A 20440-nucleotide genomic window follows, 5' to 3' on the forward strand; every position below is an offset into this window, starting at 1 on the left:
CCTTCTCCTCAGCACAAATATTCATTCCAAGGGGTGTAAGGGTCACCTGCAAGGACATTTCATCAGGATTCCTAGGGAAAACCAAGCATCACACAAGACAGAACACTGCATGTGCTTGGACTTTGTAAATTGTTTCAATGTCTTACTTCCAAAACACTGTTTCAACAGACTCAAGCTTAAAAGAAAACCTAAGCAAGGATGTTAATGACAGGCTAACACAAAGCTTTTGTTTAGTAGCTATGAGAAATCACACTTGACTTTTTATCTCAGTTCAGAAGTAAATGTTCATATCAAGCAGAAAAGAGAAGAGCCCAAATTTGTTGTGAATTTGATTATGGGTTGTCACAGTCAATTGACAACATTTGCCATTAAGCAGAAAAGAGTATTTTTCTTTTGTAGTTAATGAGATAGCCAGAACTGAGAAAAATAGCACATTGACATCAAGCTGCTGTGGGCTCAAATAAACAGATGCACATTCTGTGTTTATAGCTGGCTGCAGAGAGGGCATGTGGAGCATTACACACAAACCAAATCAAAAGTTCTTCCAGGAAAACACCAACCCCTTTGCTAACACTATTGGAAATTGTGCCACTTGTGTGGGACATTGGAGGAGCTCCTTCAGTGCCACCTGCCCTTCCCCAGTGGGCAAATCAGCAACTGCCTCCAGCAAATGGGCTTTTTGATTTTTTAATTGGTTTGGGGATTTTTGTTGGTTCATTTTTTAAATCTGGCTTTGCCTACTGCAGCATTACAGTGAAGATATTATTCTCAGAAATCATCTTTATGAGTTAATAAAGATGATTAAGTTAATAAAGAGTTAATAAAGTTAATAAAGAGTTAATAATATTCATAAATATTAGACCTTCCAAAATATTGAGATCTGCCTTTGATAACTCCAGCATTTCTAGTCCTGTTTTTCTGGGTTTTTTTTTGTTTGGTTGGTTTTTTTTGTTTTTTTTTTTGAGGGGGGGTTTTCTAGTTGATGTTTTTTTTTTTTTTTTCTTTTTTTCTTTTTTTTGGTTGGTTTTTTGGTTTTGGTTTTTTTAACTGGAGGTATTTTAGTCCTGGCAAAGGCAGAATTTCTCACCTGAAGACATGAGTACTCCATAAAGGAAATCAGCTCAGGGAACTCAAATATCTGCATTTCTTTGCCCTGCTGGAGTGCACTTAAGAGATGGGAATCAGTCACTATCCCCAGCTTCAAAAAATTCCTTAAACTTCCCACAGCATTCCAGATGTAGGGCACCATGTCCAAGATATTATATTCTCTGTCAAGGTTTTGGGCTTGCTTTCAGGCTCAAATAAATCTTCAGAAAACATTATTAAAATGGTTAACTTGAGACAGGAAGTTTGAATTAGGATTTAAATGCAGCTGCAAATATATCAAGTGCTTGCATCACCCAAATGTTTACTTTTTGTAAAACTTCCCAGAGGTTTTGGTGTTTTCTTAAACACCACAAAGCTCTTTTCATCTAGTGAGAAGTACAGCAAGCAGATCCTATCATACATTAATGGAATCATTAGCATTCACTATCAGTCTGAGGAAAAAAGAGAAAGCCCACAACAAGGAGAGAGAGAACTCCTTCACGTCCTTCATGTTCTAATTCACTTACCAGGTTCTGGGGCTGCTGTAAAAGCTTTATCAGAGAGGGATGGCTGTAACCTAATTAAAAAGAACAAAGAAAGAAAGCAGTTCTTTTTTATCTGGTTTCAATGAAGTAATGCAAAGCATAATCTAGAGAATAACCATAACTTCATGCTTGACTGTTTATGTGTAACTTGTATATTTTTAACTGCTAATAATGGGACTTCTTTTGAAGCAGGACAAACCCCTGGGCTCTTTGTCCCTCAGCAGCCTGTCTGGGTGCAGGGCACAGCCCAGCACAGCTGCTGGGAGCTGTGGCACACTCATTTCCTTACTGTGACAAAATTTTGCTTGATGCAAAAAAGATGCAACAGTTTATCCTTACTAAGAAACTAAGACAGCTTCAGTGCTTAATTTATACCCATTGATAGTCTAAAGGATAACTTGCTTGCTTACAGGCAAAACCAATTTATCTGCTGTTAAGAAAAATAATCTTTGAAGGAGGCCAGAGATTTCAAGCCTGATCTCTAATGTATGAAACACCAACACCAGAGATTAACATTATCTTTTAAATTTCCTTGTAGAAACAGTTGGAAACCTCATCTTCCCTACTGCTCAAGAAGTCAGACAATGGTAATTTTGTTACAAAAGCTTTCTGTGCTTCTGAATCCCCATTCCAGTGGAATGACAACAGCCCTGATTATCCTGTTTGAGCAATGGAGCATTAGGAGACTGTGTTAACAAAACAATTATAAATGCAGTTTTGAATATATTAGCTGAAAACAAAAGAATATCCATATTGTTTTAGCAGCATGTCATGCTGATAAATCTGTTAAAATTATTATGAAGATAATAATACTGGCTATTTGGGACACAGAACAACTAAATCTGCTATCATGGGAAGAGGGAATGACACATTGAGAGCTGTGTCCTTGAGAACTGCACCTGGGGGTGCCACTGAGAACCCCTCTGAGAGCAAATCAAATGTTTTAGAAACCTCCAAAGCACAGCTCCTGTTGTTCAGGAAGATCAAGGATCAGCTCTGGCGTTGCTCTAAGAACTGTTGCTGGTGTTCCCATACGTGGATGCCATTGTATCAGAGATGTCATTCTCTACACACAACACAAACCTCTCATTTGCTCTTGATTTAGCCTTTTGCACCCACACAGAATCTCTCTCCCATTCTCTTCAGGCCAAGGGTCTGGTGTTCTCCTAGCACCCCCTCATCCTTCTGCCTCCTCAGAGGTGTGGGAATCCCCAAAATTAGGGGGTTTTGGGAAAGCTGCAAAAGGCAGGCCCCAGAGGCAGTAGAACTGTGATTAGCTTAGCTTATCAGTAGCCATGAGATAGGTCAGCAGAAAAATTATTTAAACTGTAGAAAAGCAAGGACAAATAGAACAATGGTCCGTGTATTAATGCTTGTCTAGAATAACTCTCTGAGCTACAGAAAAGTTTATCTAGCAAGATATTAGGAAGGTTGAAGCTTGCTAATGGAGCTCTGTGCATTGTGTTTTAAGGCTCACAAGCAGGTGTTGTGTCCAAATTAAGCAAGCATTGTTTAACCAAAGGTACCTGTGCTTATGGTGATTGGATAGAACTACTGTCAATGTGCTTTTGCTTTGTGTGATTGGTCAAAAAACTTATAAAGTAAGTTGTAACATTAAATCCTTGGTCTGCTGCCTGTGATGTGAGCTGCTGGCATCTCCCCATTGTCATAACCATGTAATGAGACTGATGCTGAAAAATCAAACAGCTCAAGGCACGTTCCCAGCAGCCCTGTCCCGTCTGTGATTTGTACAGAGCCCCTGGCTGGTGTCAAGAGGGGCCCGGGGAAGGAGGGGAGCACCCTGCAAGCCCAGCTGCTGTGACAGGGGCTGTGTGACACGGGCTGAGCTGCCTTGTGGGCTCACAGGCAGCAACAGACACCAGCAAGAAGTAAATGCTTGAATAACCACTCTATAACTGTGGTGGACAGGGCAAAGAGCTCCAGGCTGGCGTGGCACACAGGCACCAACTCCTTGCAGTGCCATGAGCAGCACAGGGCTTTGCAGGGCTACAAATCTGCTCCCAGAGCTGGCTCTAAGGAAGGGCACCTGCTCCATCTCTCTTGCTGGGTGTCTGGATCAGTGTGACAGGAACGTACATGTCCTCCAGGCTCATGAATGTGCCTGTCTGCAGAAGGAAAAACAACTAGAGCCTGCTCAAATAATGAGATGGAGAAAGCCCAAAGAATCCTTTGAACTGAGCAGCAGGCTGCTGTCAATAATACCAAACTGCACCTCTCTGCATCTCCCCAAACAAAACAGACCTTCCCAGCACTGAAAAACACATTGTTTCATTTGCCATTCCAGGGTGTTTGCCGGCAAACATGTCAATAACATCCTTCTTGCATTTGGCTCCATGGGGTTTCTAACTCTATTAGACAGAATAGATGCAGGATGAAAGGACAGCTGTGCTACAACTGCCCATAAAAGTGTGGTAAGAAACTATTCCAATCTTTGTTTTTCAGCAAGAGACAGCCCAGAGCATCTTTGCCTAGAGTTTTTTTATACTTTATTTCTTATCTCTCCACACAGTTCTCAACCTCTGCTGATAAATATATTCTAGTGTAACAGATCATTATTAAATCTTGGGGAGTCCTGAAAGATTCATGAAAGGTTTTATTGAATTTACTTGCAGAGAGATAAGCACAGATGACTAACAAGCACCTTGTGATCTTGTTTTGCTCTCCCAATTCAGGCCCTACCTCTGTCACCAAGAGGGACATTATTAGTAACCTGGGCAGCTTCAGATAATCTTGTCACTCAGTACAACTGAAATATATAAATTAATGTTGTGTGTTAGGCTGAGGTCAGCCTGTAAGTATGGAATTTCCATTTACTCCTTGTTGCTGCACTCCCAGAGCCATTATCTGAGGAGGTGCAAGAAGCACTGCACTGTAGCTCCTTTGGGACTGAGGAATGAGTTCCCTGGGATAAAACCCAGCTTGTCCTTGGGAGGGCATTGCCTCATGAGAAGGAGGAACTACAGGGCTTAGGAGGTCAGTCACAGCACTGGAGTCTTGTTCTATTCACCACTTTCAACCTACCAGAGAAAGCAAACTGCAGAGCCCCTGCCCATTTTTGCTCATTAGGAAAATATCCCCTCCTTAATACTTCAATATTTTATACACAAAACTCTTAAAAGAGGTGTGCCTGCACCATCCAGCTCCAGAAGGTCAGAAAGCCCCAGTGCACTGTCTGTACAATTTCATGCTTTTGGAGTATGCACTGACTTTCATACTTTGGAGTGTGCATTTGACTACATGACTGAGATTTGTTTCTCAAAATCAATTTCTGTGTGAAGAATGAGAAGCCATGTAAATGCATCTCCTTTCCCAGAACCCAAAATCCAAGGCTCATCCAAGCCTCGTGCTCCTGTATCTCACCCCTATTTCCTCATGAGCAGAGGCCAAATTATCTCAGTGCAGCCTGAAAGATACAAAGCAGTAAGAATTTCTGTTGGGGGAAACAAGGTACAGACATTGCAGGGTTCTGGAATGGTTTCACTGAGTGCTGCAGGACAACAACACTGGCTGCAAAGAAGGCTGGGCTAAGTGAACACCCACAGCAGTCACAAGGTCTCAGATGCCTGAAGTTTGGTAACAACCTGAACATCATCAAATTCTGTTTCCCAGGAAAGGAGGCCTGTAGGGATGATTTTGAGTCATCACAGTTTCTATACATAGCACAAGATCTACCTTTTAAATTACCCCAGCACTTCTGCAGGAGTGTATTTTTAAGCAGCTGAGAGGAGCCATGGATGAGGAGCAAACAAAGTGGACTGAAGTGAACTCCTACTGAAACGTGCATGCCTTGCAGCTGGGGCTCACATTTCTGCCTTGCTTCTGCTTGCAAGGCTTCACAAAGCAATCAGCTGACTCTCCCAGGCACTTGCCAGGCCCTGTGCCTGCTCCCCCAGACAAATGAGCTGCCACCTTTGCTTTCAGTCAGCACCACAGCTCAGTGCTGGCCTTGTTTCATCCTGCTGCAGCCCACATGGCTCACTCCTTTGTTTTTTTTCCTACTTATTTTGAGATAGAAATGTTAACTAAAGCATATAATTTCATGTTTAAAATGTCCACATTATGCTTATTAATGTTTAAAACAGTAATATACTATTACAGAGTCATGAAGTCACAGATCCAAGCCAGCAAAGACAACCTGAATTGTGGAACTTGCACATTCAAATTGAGATTAATACTAGATCTCTTCCTGGCACCACTATGCACTTTAAGAGAGCTTTAAGTATAGAATTTGTAGTTCCTCCAACTATTCAAACCCACCACTACACAGTACACAGAAGTGAGCTGTCCCTGATCACAACAAGGTGTTCATTATGTCACTTCTGTTTTTTAAAATTAATCAACCAACTTCCCTGGTGGCACCTAAAATAAGAAAATGACATGACAAAACAGGTTGAGGACAAAACAAACGATTTTGGTACAAGTGCCTCCTACCTATTGGGACGGAAGAAATCTGAGAGTAGAGATCCAACATACGATTGCCATCTACATCTACGAGGTAATTCCCTCGGCTCTCTTCGTAATTGCAAAAGAAGTGCACAGCTTCTGCATTCTTCAGGAAAAAAAACAATGAGTGCTTTCAAAAGTGGTAGTATGTAGGAAGGTGCAACTAATGGTTATACAGCCAAATCTGATAAAAATATCTAATGCTAGGATAAAAAGGCATATTGTATTCACAGCATGGGAATAACTGTACAGCTATTTTTATAATGACTGTTAAAAGGGCAAGTCTTTACTTTTTCTACAGAAATGAAGCACAGACATGGAGAAATTGCTCATCTTAGGAAGGCAATATGTACTCAGGCTGACATATTTTTAAACTCAAGCCATAATATACCTTACTTTCATTGGCCACTCTAACAATTCTGAAGTTTTTCTTTAGACACACATAGTTTAAACATATACATGTTCAAAGAAAAATCCCTGATGCTAGCAAAATGATTCTGCAGTATTCACAATACACTACAAAAGATTTCATTCAAATGCATATATAAACCACACAAAATGTACTCGGTGTGGAAAACTGGAATCAGTGTTTCACCTTTCTTTGTGGCACAAACATACAAACCAGGATTTTAAAACGAGTTCTGAAATCCAAGTGTTAACACTCCCCAAAACACAGAAAACATGACAAATTACCTGAATGCCATTCAGCTTCTTCATTAATTCCTGCACAAAAACAAATGTCACAGTCTCAGGTGTGTAATCAGCAAATACTGATGGAGAATGTTTATTTCTTTTTTATGATCCCATAAATCTTATGCAAACTTTGTAGTCCTGTGTGCTTACCAGGCAACTCTACCTGCCACAGGAACTTTCATGGTGCATCTTGCAAATATTACAGTCAAAACTATGACCTGTGGCATGCAGAGCTAAACGGGCTGCAAACACAGTTTAACTGTAAATCTCCAAAAAGGGAAAGCTGCCTCTTCTATATTGACCAACTGAACTGAGAAAACAAGAGAGAAATCAGAAAATAAGAGAAGCCAGAGTCACACAGAAGGGATACTGGTACATTGGTTCTAGAAAGACAGCTCCTTTTTATTAAAAACAACACAAAAACCTCACAAAAACCAAAACCCACCACAATGCACAAATGCTGACTCTGCCAGAGTAAAACAACATCCAGCAAATTCAAACTCTTGCTTCATTTCAAAACCAAAGCATTATTTCACATAATGAAAAGCTTCTATTTCAGCAGGACCACAAGTGACCAAGTATGATCAGGTGTTTTATTAAAATGATGCTCTTTTGCTTTGAATTATTCTATGGGAATTATTATTATTATACGGGAACTTGGCAGTTGAGATTCAGATCTGCCTCTCAGAGAGGGGCATTTTATTAATGAGCTTTTCATTCTCAAGCTCCTGATAAAAGTGGGCTAAGACTTATGGAATTATATTTTTCATATCAGATTTAAGGTTTGAAATGAATCTGTTTTCTAGCAAGTGAGACACAGCTAAAGATAAAAAAAACAAGTTACTCTACTTTGGAAACTTACTCTAGATCGTGGTCCAGGAACTTCTGTCTTCATCAGAGGTCCATCATAGTCAAAATCCACATCAATTTTAGCTGCAGCTTGACTGATATACCTGTGTCCTGTAAGAAATAATGAAAACCTGAGTACAGACCATATTTTCTGTGCTCTCCTTTTAGAAGATACATCCATACCTTGCATGACTGAAAACACTTGACAGATGAGACCAATTACATTGAGCTGTCTGAAGTGAACTATGTATCTCATTTTTGACCACTCAAAATAAAACCAATATCAGTGAGGTGGCTTAAAACAAACAACAAACCAAAAAATCCCAAGGGAAATCACAAGGCAACCCTAGAGAAACAGAGGCAAAGCACAGGAGGATTGAGAGCACATCTTTTTCCATCTCTTTTGTTGAGTCTCTCCATTATGCCCTGTGCAAGCTTTTGCCATAAATTCCCCACTCCTACACAGAGATGGTCAACTACCAGTAATAACCAAAAAGCCTGATGGAGTCCACAAGAAAAATCCAGTATGATGCTTTTCAATAGCCCAAAGAACACTCTTTGGGAAAGATTTGTCTCAGAAAGGTAAATGGCCTTGTCTCACATAAACCAGCATCCTGCAGTGCAGCTCTGAAATCTGAGTCCCAGTCAGCACCAGTTTTCCTTCTGATCTTGCTGGTTTTTATCCACATGTGTAGGGAAGCGTAATAAAATTGACATCTTAATGAAAACAAAAGGCAAAAATCTGCTGTGCTTTACCAATAACACACTCTGCTTCCCTTTCTGAAATAATTGTTTTAAAGTTTTAAAGAGTTTAGGTAAACTTCCTATGACAGAGACAGTTCTGGTAAGCATGTATTCCAAATATGTACATATTCCATTAAGGGAGGGGATTATGGGATAATATGGGGATTGTACATTTGCAAAAAAAGGAAGTACAGGCTCCAAAGCTCTACCAAGGTGACCAGCAGAGAGTATGAGCTTGCTCTGGTTACATATTGAACTAAAGCAACATTCTTGGCAATTACATTTTTGTCATGGAGCATCTGCAAGCCTCTTTCCAGCATGGTATCAACAACAAACTGATCTTAATACTCTTAACTTGGGGGAATCACACTCAGACCTGAAAGAAGAGGGCATAACTTCTATAATATTTGTGGTAGGCAATTTTTAGTTGGTGCAATCTGAATGCTCTAAAATGAAGATCCTCAGCTCCCCTTGTCACCAGCTGCATCTCAGATCCAGGCTGAGCATGGCAAGTCAGGCAACACCAGCTCTTGCCCGGGGCACTTGGAGCAGCAGGGTCTGAAGGTACCACTCACCACATCCTGCTGTGCCAGGGCCATGCTGCCTGGTGCTAAACCAATAAACTGCAGCCCAGTTTGGCACAGGGGCAGGGAGGGAGATGCCTGGGCAGCCAGGCCAGCAGTCAAACACATGGAAATCCCTGGGGTGCAGCACTGCCACCAGAAACCCTGGCAGCACCACTGCCATCCATACCCACCTCTCACTGCCAGAGCTCTGTTCCAGCAATGTGCTGAAAACGTTTTGTGTTTGGAAGTAACAGTTGTTAAATAAACCAAATATTTATCAAGGAAAACAGAAGGTATCCTGTGATACTGCTCAGCAGTGCTCTGAGCACAGCCATTCAGCTGAAATTTCCAACAGTGACTCGAGACATTTGCCTCAGCTTGTGTGTCAGCCCAAGCTGGGATGTCTCAAGCAAGCCTGATTTCAAGAAACTATTTGGAAAATCACCGCCCTTTGAAAGCATCTTGGAGTACTTAAAGTCACTGCTCATCTTGGGAAAACTTAGTCTGCAAAGATGATTATTCTCCCCAGCTTTAATTCAGATGCGTCAGTGCCTCTCTGCAAAGCTATTAATAGGTTTTGTTACAGCAACACCATTTTTGTGTCATTCTGTTTAACATTCATGTAAATTGGAGACTGCATGGCAACTGCTCCACTGAGGGGGGGAAAGCTACTGCAAATAAAAGATCAAAGGTGACTCCATTGGCACAGCCAGGGGATGCTGGGGGCACACCCAGGCTGTGCCAGCCACAGCACTGACACACAAGGAGCTCTCCAGGCTCAGGGCACCTGAACAGCACAGACACAACCTCTCTTACTGCCATATGGCCCAAGACTTTTGCAGCCCAACGCTCCCTTGGTGCTCAGGGACGTGTCCAAAGCCTTGTGGTGACAAAGGCAAAGAAGGCCAGCAGTTTGGAGTAGCTGAGAACTACTTCAGCAGTTTTCAGAGCACAGGGTATGGCCCCAGCCCTGCTCCCTCTCACAGCCCATTTCCTCATTTCCAGCCTCACCACTGCCCTTGCTCTGCAGCCAAACAGGAGCTCAGGCTACTCTCCAAAGGCACAGAGGAGGTCAGAGCCCTGCCTGGGCACTCATGGCTTTCTGGCTCCCCTCTCTCCACACCCCCTGCAAGGCTTTGTTCTGCATGCCCCAGGAACAGCAGGACACGGTGCTGCCCCCTGCTCACAGCACAGCTCTGGGATGTGGCTGCTCTCCTGTAAAGGCTTTTCCAGGCACTTGGACAGGGTGATGGATGGCTGCATCAATACCTGCTTTGTTTAGCCTGGAGGAGGATTTCAGGCCATGCTCTGTCTCCCTTGCTTCCCCCCAGCCCCAGCATCAGCACCACAGTCTCCTGATGGTGCAAGAAAATGCAAATAAATCAGGTCACTCACTGTAGTGCTTCATCCCCTGGGAAACTGCAGCAGGCTCTGCTCAGCTGGCATTTCTATCTTGAAGGTACTCAATGAGCTTTGCAACTCAGCCCAAATTTTTACTGTTTGACTTTTGAATATCAACTTACCCTGCAACAGAAACCCTGAAGATACAAGATACAATGTAATTCAGGCTATTCCAACTTGATATTTAGGAGTTTTAGACATTTGCAGGCCAGGACTGGGTTTTTGCCTCCCAAAAAGACAGCAGAGATAGGACAGGTAAAAACTGAGGTTGTCACTATGACCAAGCAAGGTATTTTCAAGAACTGAGAATCCCTGGTGGGATTCTCATCCTTCAGTGAACTAACAGCATTAACTTTGTAATAAAAGGTAATCCCTTGATTTTCTGATGACATGTGAACAAACTGCCTTAGAAAAAGGGGATTTTGTGTTATATTATCTTAAGAACAGGAGCAAATGACATAACCTCAGCTCTCATGCTCCAAGTGTGTAGAGCTAATGGGCTCTGACCAAGTGTCCTTCTCTAAAGAAGCATTACCAAAGCTCTTAAATTACATTTAGCTGACATGACCAAGAAAAGCACCCTTTAATCCCTGGTAAACAAAGCAGTCTCTTTTTTATCATGGCAAAAATAAAAACACAAGCCTAGGTTAATGAACCTCATTCAGAGAGCACACAGGCTGAACAATTTGCACAGAATTTTCTACCCATCCCACTTAAAGAAGGTGGGCATAATAAGTTAAATTCTACTTTTCTTGCAGACTTCTCAAAGTTCTCATCACACATCATCTTTCTGAACACTTGAATAACATCAGCAAATTATCACATCCTTCCTTTTCATCCAACAGGATGTTATCACTTGCTAGCAGGCAGCAAAGCTCATTTCCCAACTCTGCTTCCCCACGCTGCCCCCCTTGCTCTCCAGGGGTCCCAGTCAGCAATTTTAACAAAGTGCCACATTGCTATAGCAACATAATTAATATAAGTGCACCCTGCTAATTTGGGGATGCTGGGAGTCACAAAGCACCACTGCTGGCAGGTCTGTGCTGAGAGCTGATCTCTGATAACAGAGCTGCAATCAAGGCAGGGATAGAAAGAGCTTGAGCCTCTCATGTGTTTGACCAAAAATAACACTCCCATTAACACAGCTCCTGAGTGTACAACTGGATATTAGCTGGGAGAAACTCCAGTGGAGGCACTGAAAGGACATGGGTGTAATGAAGAAAATGAACAATTACAAGGAAAAGGAAAAGAAGAGGAATGAAAGGCCATGCTGGCATAAGCAGAGGTCTCAGACACAAGTGTCTGGCTGTGAAGGGCTGCAAGGGGAAGCTCTGCAGTGCCCAGGGAGCACATGCCCTGTGCCATACCACTGCTGCCCTGGGCACTGCAGACAGGCAATGCCCTCAGACTTCCCCTCCACAGTGTCAATCAAAGCACCTTCCAGACAGGATTTTTAGAGCATGGAGGCGCTGACAGCCAAAAGTAGGAGGACTGTGATTTCCTCTGAGTCCTCTTTATGTGTTACAAGTAGAATCTGTTACTAACAGATCTCGAAAGGGAATGGCAAAAGGCCAGGCTAGCTAGAGATGTTTGGGAAATGAACACCACTATTGCATAACATTGTGAAAAGTGAGATTGCTATTTACAGAGTGCTTATGCTGCAAGATCAGAAGCTCTTCCACATGAGATTGTCTGTGTTTCAGCACTCCCACATGCACACTTTGGATTCTCCAAAGATGAAGAAAAAACTAGTACCACACAGGCCATAAAGTGGAAACTCCTGGAAGAAAGAACAAGAGAAGTTTCCTTTCTCCATCCCAGCACAATCCCAAACCAGCTCCTCAGGAGAGTTACAGGTCCATCCAACCACTGCTCTTTGTAGTTCTTGTGATCTGAACCAGTTGCAACATCCTCTCTCTTCCAACAATTCACCAGCTACAGAGCTCACCAGGGCACCTCTGGAGGTGAACAACCAGGCACAAGGAGCAGCCAGGTGGGGAATCAGCCAGCACTGATACAGCCTCTCTTTGTGGCACAGAACACTGGATAGGAGCATCACATTCACCAAAGGAACTGAGAACAGCAGTCCCAGCTTGGACTCTGCCTTGCACCAGAGCCTGCTTACAACAACAGGTTTTATGTGATTGTTCTTATATAGCTCAGCTTTTTGTGGAAGTGTTTGATCAGACAGAAGAGTAAACGCCCCTCAGTCCAGCAGGAGAGGTTGCACCCCAGTTTCCAGGGCTCCAGCTGAAGCTGACCTCAAGCTGACCTCTACAATCCCAAGAAGGGGATTGTTCTCTGCTTCTGCCACACATCCCTCACACAAATCCAGCCTGTTCTCTGTGATTTCCTTAGGGATGCTCTTAATGTACAAACCAAATCAAAAAAGTAAAATGTCTTAGCAAGGATCAATACTGGAGACAAAAGTGTGACTGAAAATAAATCATTCTCATGGCTTTCCAGCCTCTCTGTGGTAACTGTGATGGGAACAAGTCAATAACTAGTATGAACATCTCTCAGACTTTACTGCAGTGCACCCAGGTGCTAAACATTATTATCCTCTCCAGAGAGACAGGAAACAGGCTGAGTCAGGTGAGGTACAGCCTCAACAAGTCCTACTGCACTGCACTGGAAGGGCACAGACTCTGGAGGAGAAAAATTGGACCTACAAGGAGAGACTCAAACAGAATTCAGCAGAGAGAAAAGTGTGAGGTCTTAGGGGAGACAGCAGTTATCAAACATGTAAAAGGCTGCTGCAAAGAAAAAATAAACATTCCAGCCTCCAGGTCCTCTGAGGGCAGGACAAACAGCAAGGATTTGATTTTTTCCTGTTGTGAAACTTAGGCTAAATATTAGAAAAAAAGTTTTAAAGGTAAGGTCAGTCCAGCAATAAGCAAATTGCCTGGGGAGGCTGCAGAAGCTGCAGAACAGATCAGCATCCTAGAAGGGCATGGGCAGGCACTAATGCAAACTGATGCTACCTTCAGGCAGCAGCCTGACCTTCTGCCATGCTTTCGGTGCAGGATTCAAAGACAAATTCAAGCCCTTTGGGTAATCAGCAGGAAAGTGAACCACATCTCTGGAGTGCCAGCCTGTCCTCATAGCTATGGTAGTGCCCTACCAGCAACAACCAACTGCCCCCAAAGCAGGGAGCCAGAACAGCTCTGCTGCTGCAGTGCCCAGCTGGCAAAACCAGAGCTGGCACAAAGGGAATAACCACTGACATGCACAGTGCCAGCTGTGATCAGCCTGCAGCACACCAGCAACAGAACTCAGTTCAGGTAAGATGGTAACACCAAGATACACCCTCATTTCTCCATCAGCTGCCTCTGCTGCCCTGCCTGGCTGCTTCCCACAGAGATTGCAATGCAGAGGCTTTGTGAGAGGAGGATTAGGTTAGTTACTCACTCTATTGTCATTCTGCCACCCTTCACATTCTAGTGAGCCTTGTCTTTGAGGGCAAACGATCAGGCAGATCAAACAGAAGGAAAACAAAAGCATACCTGATTAAGGGCTTATTTTCAAGAAGGGCATGATACTTACAGGCTTCACATTTTTGGGTAAGATTGAAGTTGGCTATGGCTTATCATTTATTACATATTGTCATGTGCTTTGCTTAGCTTTTGCATTTTGATAAATGATTTCCATTTTCCATTCCTAGTTTTCTTGCCAGGGTTTAACATTGTATGAATAAGGAGAACAGTGTGCAGTGGTTAAGCAACAAAGATTTTCCAACTAGAGTAATAGTCAAGGGTGAAAAAAAAACTCTTTCTGTAAATAAATTTATTGTAGATTCAAGATGAACAGGAAGGTTTGCTTAATGCACAATACAACTGAAAAATGACAGCCTACAGACACAAAGACCTACCAAGAGGCAATCTATTCCCTCCTCTCCACCTCCACCTCCCTTGGCAACACTGTCATTTCATTATCCACAAAAAAAAAATAAATGTACCAGCCCAAATGGCACTGCAGGATTTCTGTGGGAGTAATGTACAGTCCCTTTTTTAGCCTTAAAGCTCTGAACTGGAGTGCTCAAAAATACCTTGGAGGAGAGCACTCTGGAGCAGAGAGCTCGTGGATGTCACCCTGAGCATTTCCCTAAAAGCCCCAGAGCCCAGCAGCATGCAACCTGAGCTGGGGCTCAGGGAAATGGCCTGGAGCTCCAGCTTTGGCCACAGCCACCAGAGCCTCCTGCCTGCTCTGTGGGGCTGCAGGGGCACAGCTCCTCCTGTCAGGGGCTCTCCTCTTGCTCCACCATTCCTGATCTCTGCTCACTCACACCCAAAGGCCACAGAGCCCTTACACAGCCTGCAGCCAGGGCTCTCTATTATTTGCTTCAGTATTTTAGCAGCCTTGGAAGTTTCCTGGAAGCAAGAATGGATTAATGGAGCCCAGAGCTGCCTTCCTTTCTTATGGGGATCTACACTCCCCCACTGATGGTGAGAGAGGAGGAGGAGTTTGGGCACCTGCCCTCCACTGCCCACCTGCACCTCTGGGCTTGGGAAGCAGCAGGAATTGTACAGACACTGGGAGGGACAGGGAGCATTAAGTGATGCTGAGGGTGACAGATTAGCTCAAGGACTGCCAGCACTTTCCACTGCCCACCATGGACCCAACAATCCCTGCTCTTGTCCAGTGTGGATAATCAGTGAGTCACTCCCAGGAACACACACACACATCCTGCACTGAAGCACTGACCTAATATCTTCTAATAGTTATAAGACCTGACTAGGTGCTCTTTAGTCAAAGGTCAGTTGCTCCCTGAAGTGTATTATTTAAAGGGAAATCAATGATGCTGAAGTTTCTGAGCAAATGGAAGGGTGTGCTTGGTTTATCCTGGCCGTGGCAGAAGGAGCACAGTGGCACTGCAGAAGGGTGGAAGGACAGGAGAAACACTGAGATTTACTCAGTCACACAAAACCCCATTCAGCCACACTGTACTCAGTGTAACAGTACATGGAATGGACTCCACACTGCTTTGTCCAACACAGCCAACAGGAATTTAGGGTTTTTATCTATTTCACAGAGACTGCAGGTTTAATATACACACGGTAAATTTCAAGCCAGGGTTAAGGCAAAATTGCCATTCACTTAGGAGAAAGTAGTTTGAGCTGTGTGGCAGGTTTTTATTTCACACTAGAGCTCACTAGAGGCAGAAACCCCAGTGAGGGTCCCAATCTTCATGCCAATCACACAAAACCTCTTCACAAGGGAAGATGGGCAAGGTTGTGCTACACAGCACAAAGAGAAAACCCAGCTCTTTTGATGGATGGATGATTGTCTCATTTGATGCATGATTGTCTAATCTCTGCACCATGAAGTGCCAGAGAGTAAAAGCAGAGTTCCAAGGGCTGAAGAGCTTTACTTCAGTTAGCATCTTTACAGGGCAAATTATTAACTTGATACATTGATACAAAAAAATCAGATATACTTTGGACTACAATTGTGGTCCACTTCAGGCTACAACTGCATCATTATCTAAGACACAGAACATCATATTCCTCAAGGTCTGAAAGACTCAACACCACAGGACAAAACCCAGAAATGTTCAAATTGGAATTCTGTCCACCGGAGTAAAGTTAACACCAAGTACAAAGAAGGAAAATGCAAGGAAACGCTTACCAAGTACAAAGCAGGAAAATGCAAGGAAACACTTACCAAATACCAGCAGTCTGGAGTTTTGCTGCAGGCAACAGGTAAGCTGTCGACTAAGCAACATTGACGCCATTTTATCTTTATTGAAAAAGACTCAATCTTGAGAGATTTCTTTCTGGTTGATGTTCTGGGAAAATAAAAAAAAAGGAAAAGAAAATCACTTATTCATGTCCCTATAGATGCAGCCACTATTACTGTGCTGTCCAACTCCCCCTTTCATTAATTCCCATCCAAAGGCACCAAGAGCAGGGTTTGATGGATTAATGCTGATGTTCAGAGCAGTCTCAGGATTGAGCCCCACATCTGATTCTTGGCTTGGTCTTGCTAAGGTAAATGACTTCTAGGCTAAATGAATGTCCCAGCTTCAGCAGAGCCAGGGGGTAAAGGTCAGTACCTATTTGCCCTTGCTCTTCCTCTCTACTTTCTCTGTATATATATAGCCTGTGTTGAACTTTAAAAAAAAAGTTTCCAGTCAAGCCAAAGCTGTTGTTTTTGATTTGATCTAAGTTTATGAGAAAAACTTCATCAAATACAAAAGAGAGGAGGACAAGCATTAGGAAATAAAAGAAAATAAATCCTCTGAAAAAACAGCCTTTTAGCCATTAATTACAACTCTGTGAAGAGAGAATGTGAGAGCTGAGATTGTCCAGCCTGAAGGCTCAGGTTGCATCCCATCAATGAGTAATAAATACTTGATGGGAAAGAAGGACCCAGGGCTTCTCAGAGGTGTCCAGTGATGGGATAAGAGGCAATGGGCACAAACTAAAATACTCTGAGCTCCACCTAAGCACAGGAAAACTCCCAGCAGGTTTCCCAGAGAGAGCATGGAATCACCATGCCTGGGGATATCCACAACCCAAATGGTCCAGAGCAGATTGCTTTAGGTGTTACTGCTTGGGCAGAGGGCTGGACCAGACCCTCAGCTCCCTCCCAAGCTCAGCCATTCCATGGTTCTACCTCAGCTGGTTACATAAAAATGACCTTGGAAAGTCAAGCAGCATGACAGATAACATGCCTCCCTTTCACTATGGATCACTTGTGCAGAAAGCCGGGCTGCAAGTCAGGAATAGGTAAAACAGGTCATTGAATTATTATCCAGGACACAGGTTAAATTCAAACTTCACACTTATCAGCATGGCCCCTTGTTCAGTGTAGGACACTGGAGCCCTTTGCCTGGCATTTGCACCTTGCTGGATGCAGACCATGGAGCAGCAGTGGACCGAGGCTTGCAGTCCAAGTGACAAAATGTCACTATTATCCATAAACCTGGAAAAAATTCTATTTAACAAATACAGTCAGAGTAGAGCTGGTCTTCCAGCAGAAAGAGAACACAGTTCACAGCTTCCATCAGTCCTATGCCATCAATAAAACATGCCAGCAGATGTTCATGACCAGATGCAGGGAAGTAGTGAGCTATTGCTACCATGACAGTAAGTATCTCATACACAGAATTAAAATATCAGAAATTCAATTTCTGTATTGTCTTTATGTGAAACACTATTTGTTCTCCTTCATATGTGGGCTTTTGCAAAATATATAAAAGAAAATAAAAAATTTCTTGCCTACAGAGATTTATAAATTCACAGATCTATTAAGAGTCAGGAACAAAACCAATTCCCTGTGCCTCCCCAGACAATTGACACAGCACTCGGTTTCACTTAGTTCAAATTAAAATTCAAGGTAGTTTGCAATGTGCCAAGATGAACAAACACTTGCACAACACTTGTGCACACACTGGAAAAGCAAGATTGCCTTCCTAAGGCTTTGGGTCACAACTGCAGAAGGAACTAGTTAATTTTGTTTTCAGTAAAGAGAAACTTCACTTATAAGACAAGATTAGTTTAATTAATTCATTATGTTTTCTTCCTCAGCTTCGTTCTTTAATTGTGCTAACTTCAGCATAATCAATGTATGAAGAAATATCCCAACACCATGGATTTCTTATCTCATGACCACCCTCTAACAAAAACCAAATGACAAGAAAATGCCCAGCACCTCGATGGATGTCCTCTGCTCAGAGCTGTTTATCTGCTCTATATTACTCCAATCTCCAATTCCCTCCATAAGCTGCTCTACAAAGTGTTACTTTTTTAGTCTTTAGGAAGCTGTTAAAAGGTGAGCACAGGAACTCACAAAAGGACAGTGCAAACATACTTAAGAACCCACCAAGGTTCACTGCTTGTTCTCATACCCTTCAGTGATGTCCCACGGGGGTTTTGTTGCCAGCTGCCCAACTTTCCTTCTGCACAAGGATGAGATGCCTCTTCACCTACAAATCAAACACACCTTCCACAGCTCTACCAGGTTTCCCTTCTTCCTTCCCTAGGTGAACTACACCTCTGCTTCCAGAATGCTATTTATTTCTAATTATATTTACTGTTTATCTCAAATCCTTTAATACCTAAACTGCAGTATTCATTAGAGGCTGAAAAATATAACTGGGAATGATATTGGCTTTGTAAAAAAAAAAAAATACTGCATGAGGCTTAAAAATAAAGTAGCTTAGCCCTAATTTTCCTTGACAGTTCTTACATAAAAAGTTTTACCATTTTCTAGTCCAGAGTCAGAATAAATCACATAACACCACATGTGACTATAACTAAACCCAGCGCCTTTTCCATCTCCATTACGTACACAGGCTCTCACAGCTGATGTGATTGGGATCTCAGTCTAAGCACACATTATTTGGTTATCACAATAACTAACTGAATTCTGCCTCCGTAACCCATCTCCTGATCGACTCCCAGTGGCCCAGGCTGATCCAGCACTGCAAGCAGCAGCAGCAGAGGTTGCAATCCAGCAGAATCAGCTCCTGCACGTGTCCCAGCTGCAGCGATGGCACGCTCCATCACCCTGCTGCTCCACAGCCACTGCAGCCACACAAATCCCCAAATCCAGCCAAAACACTGCCACCAATTCCAGATAGCTGACAGGAAAGGGGATGGGAAGGACCATCAGAATACAAAGATGTGACACCCTTCCAGAAAAAGATTCGTAAGTCTTCCTTAAATGTTTTACCTCCACTGGCAGCTGTCTGAACTGGAGCAGGCCATCAGCACAGATGACTCCACAGAACTGCTATTCTGAAGTGAATCTCAGTACCTTAATTTTCCAAATGCATTTGCATAATTTTGTCTGTAATTCTGCATTATATAAACTGTGTTTGCCACTGCATGTGTTTAAGTCGCAGCCACATTCTTCTGGTAAGAAAAATTATTTTCATTTTCAAAGAGAAAGCTCAGTCCGGTTTATCACACACATGAAACATAAGGATATGTGGATTTTTTAATGCATGCTGTGAAATTAGATGTATTTTTTTAAACAGCAGCTGCTAAATTTCTGTACCAAGAGATTATTTCTGACAGATAAAACTAGTTACTAGAGAGAACAGCAGTCATTCCGCAGCAGCAGCCTGCTGGGAACACAGAAAGAAGTATTGTTTCCATAAGTGAACGACCTTGTGTTTCCTGGGGAAAAACCTTGGAAAAAGTTTTAGAAAGAGGGGGCTTGATCCTGATACAAGAGAGAAAATGGGAGTCTGTGCAGCAATCTCACTGCTAGCAGAGAAGCTAATGCAGCACGACATGGAGTGCCAGGCTGCAGCTCACAGAACCTGCCCTGGCAAACATCCTCTGGGGAGGGGCACAGGTAAAGGCAGAACCGAGAGCCAGCAGGATGGGAGGAGAAGTCAGCTCTGCACATTTGCATCTCTCTCTTGCAACTCTGCCAAAGACACAGAAATCTGTTTGAAATTCATGGGGGCACATTCATCTGGCCCTCAGCTGCTCCAAATCCATTTAACCAGGAACAATTTAGTGGTTTAGAAACAGCAGCACAAGCTGCATTGGGCAATTACTTCACAAGGCTTCCAAAAACTGGATTCGGGAGCAGGGAGGATTCCAAATGCAAATTCATTCCTTTTTTTACCGTTTTCCTTTGCTTGACTCTTCTCGGCTGCACAGCAAGGGTACAGTCATGCTAAGTGCTAATGGTGACATTTCAAGCATCTCTAACTATTCTCTTAGTCCCGTTTGCTTGGATCCACCTGGATGTGAACCCAGCAGTAGGCTCACACACTGTGAGCTGCACAGGGGCTGCTGGGGGATGCAGAGGCTGCAGAGCCCTCTCAGAGCTTAGGGCAGCACCAGCACTGTGCCCCAGTGCCAACCCTCCCTTCCCACAGCCAGCCTGCCCTGGCACCCCCAGGTGAGCTGGCACAGACAGGCTGCAAGGAGGGAGCCCCTCCAAGGCTCTTTATTTCACAGCTCAGCATGCTTTGACACTGCTCTTTCTGCCTTTTAACAGCAGAGGAACTGCAAACTGAGGAACCAAGTCAGCTGTCACTAAAAAGGACAATGTTGAAAAGTCAGGCAGGACCCAGGTCCATCCTGGACTTGTTAAAGGGGCGCAGATCTCCTGGTTTGTAGTGCT

General features: G+C 43.3%; 1 protein-coding gene across 4 annotated transcripts in view; it reads right to left on the minus strand.

Moving 5' to 3' along the window:
- The window catches only part of ABAT (4-aminobutyrate aminotransferase), a 51337-nt gene that overhangs the window by 11457 nt on the left and 19440 nt on the right, over window positions 1–20440 (minus strand). For all 4 annotated transcript variants that reach the window (XM_063171101.1, XM_063171102.1, XM_063171103.1 and 1 more), the window contains exons 2-6: window positions 16013–16136; window positions 7651–7748; window positions 6789–6818; window positions 6084–6201; window positions 1614–1663 (exon numbers count right to left, since the gene is read on the minus strand). In XM_063171101.1, the coding sequence (XP_063027171.1) occupies window positions 1614–1663; window positions 6084–6201; window positions 6789–6818; window positions 7651–7748; window positions 16013–16082 (366 nt within the window). In that variant the 5' untranslated portion in view covers window positions 16083–16136. The remainder of the gene's footprint in view (window positions 1–1613; window positions 1664–6083; window positions 6202–6788; window positions 6819–7650; window positions 7749–16012; window positions 16137–20440) is intronic.

Source organism: Melospiza melodia, chromosome 18, assembly GCF_035770615.1.
Source record: "Melospiza melodia melodia isolate bMelMel2 chromosome 18, bMelMel2.pri, whole genome shotgun sequence".
Taxonomy (NCBI): domain Eukaryota; kingdom Metazoa; phylum Chordata; class Aves; order Passeriformes; family Passerellidae; genus Melospiza; species Melospiza melodia.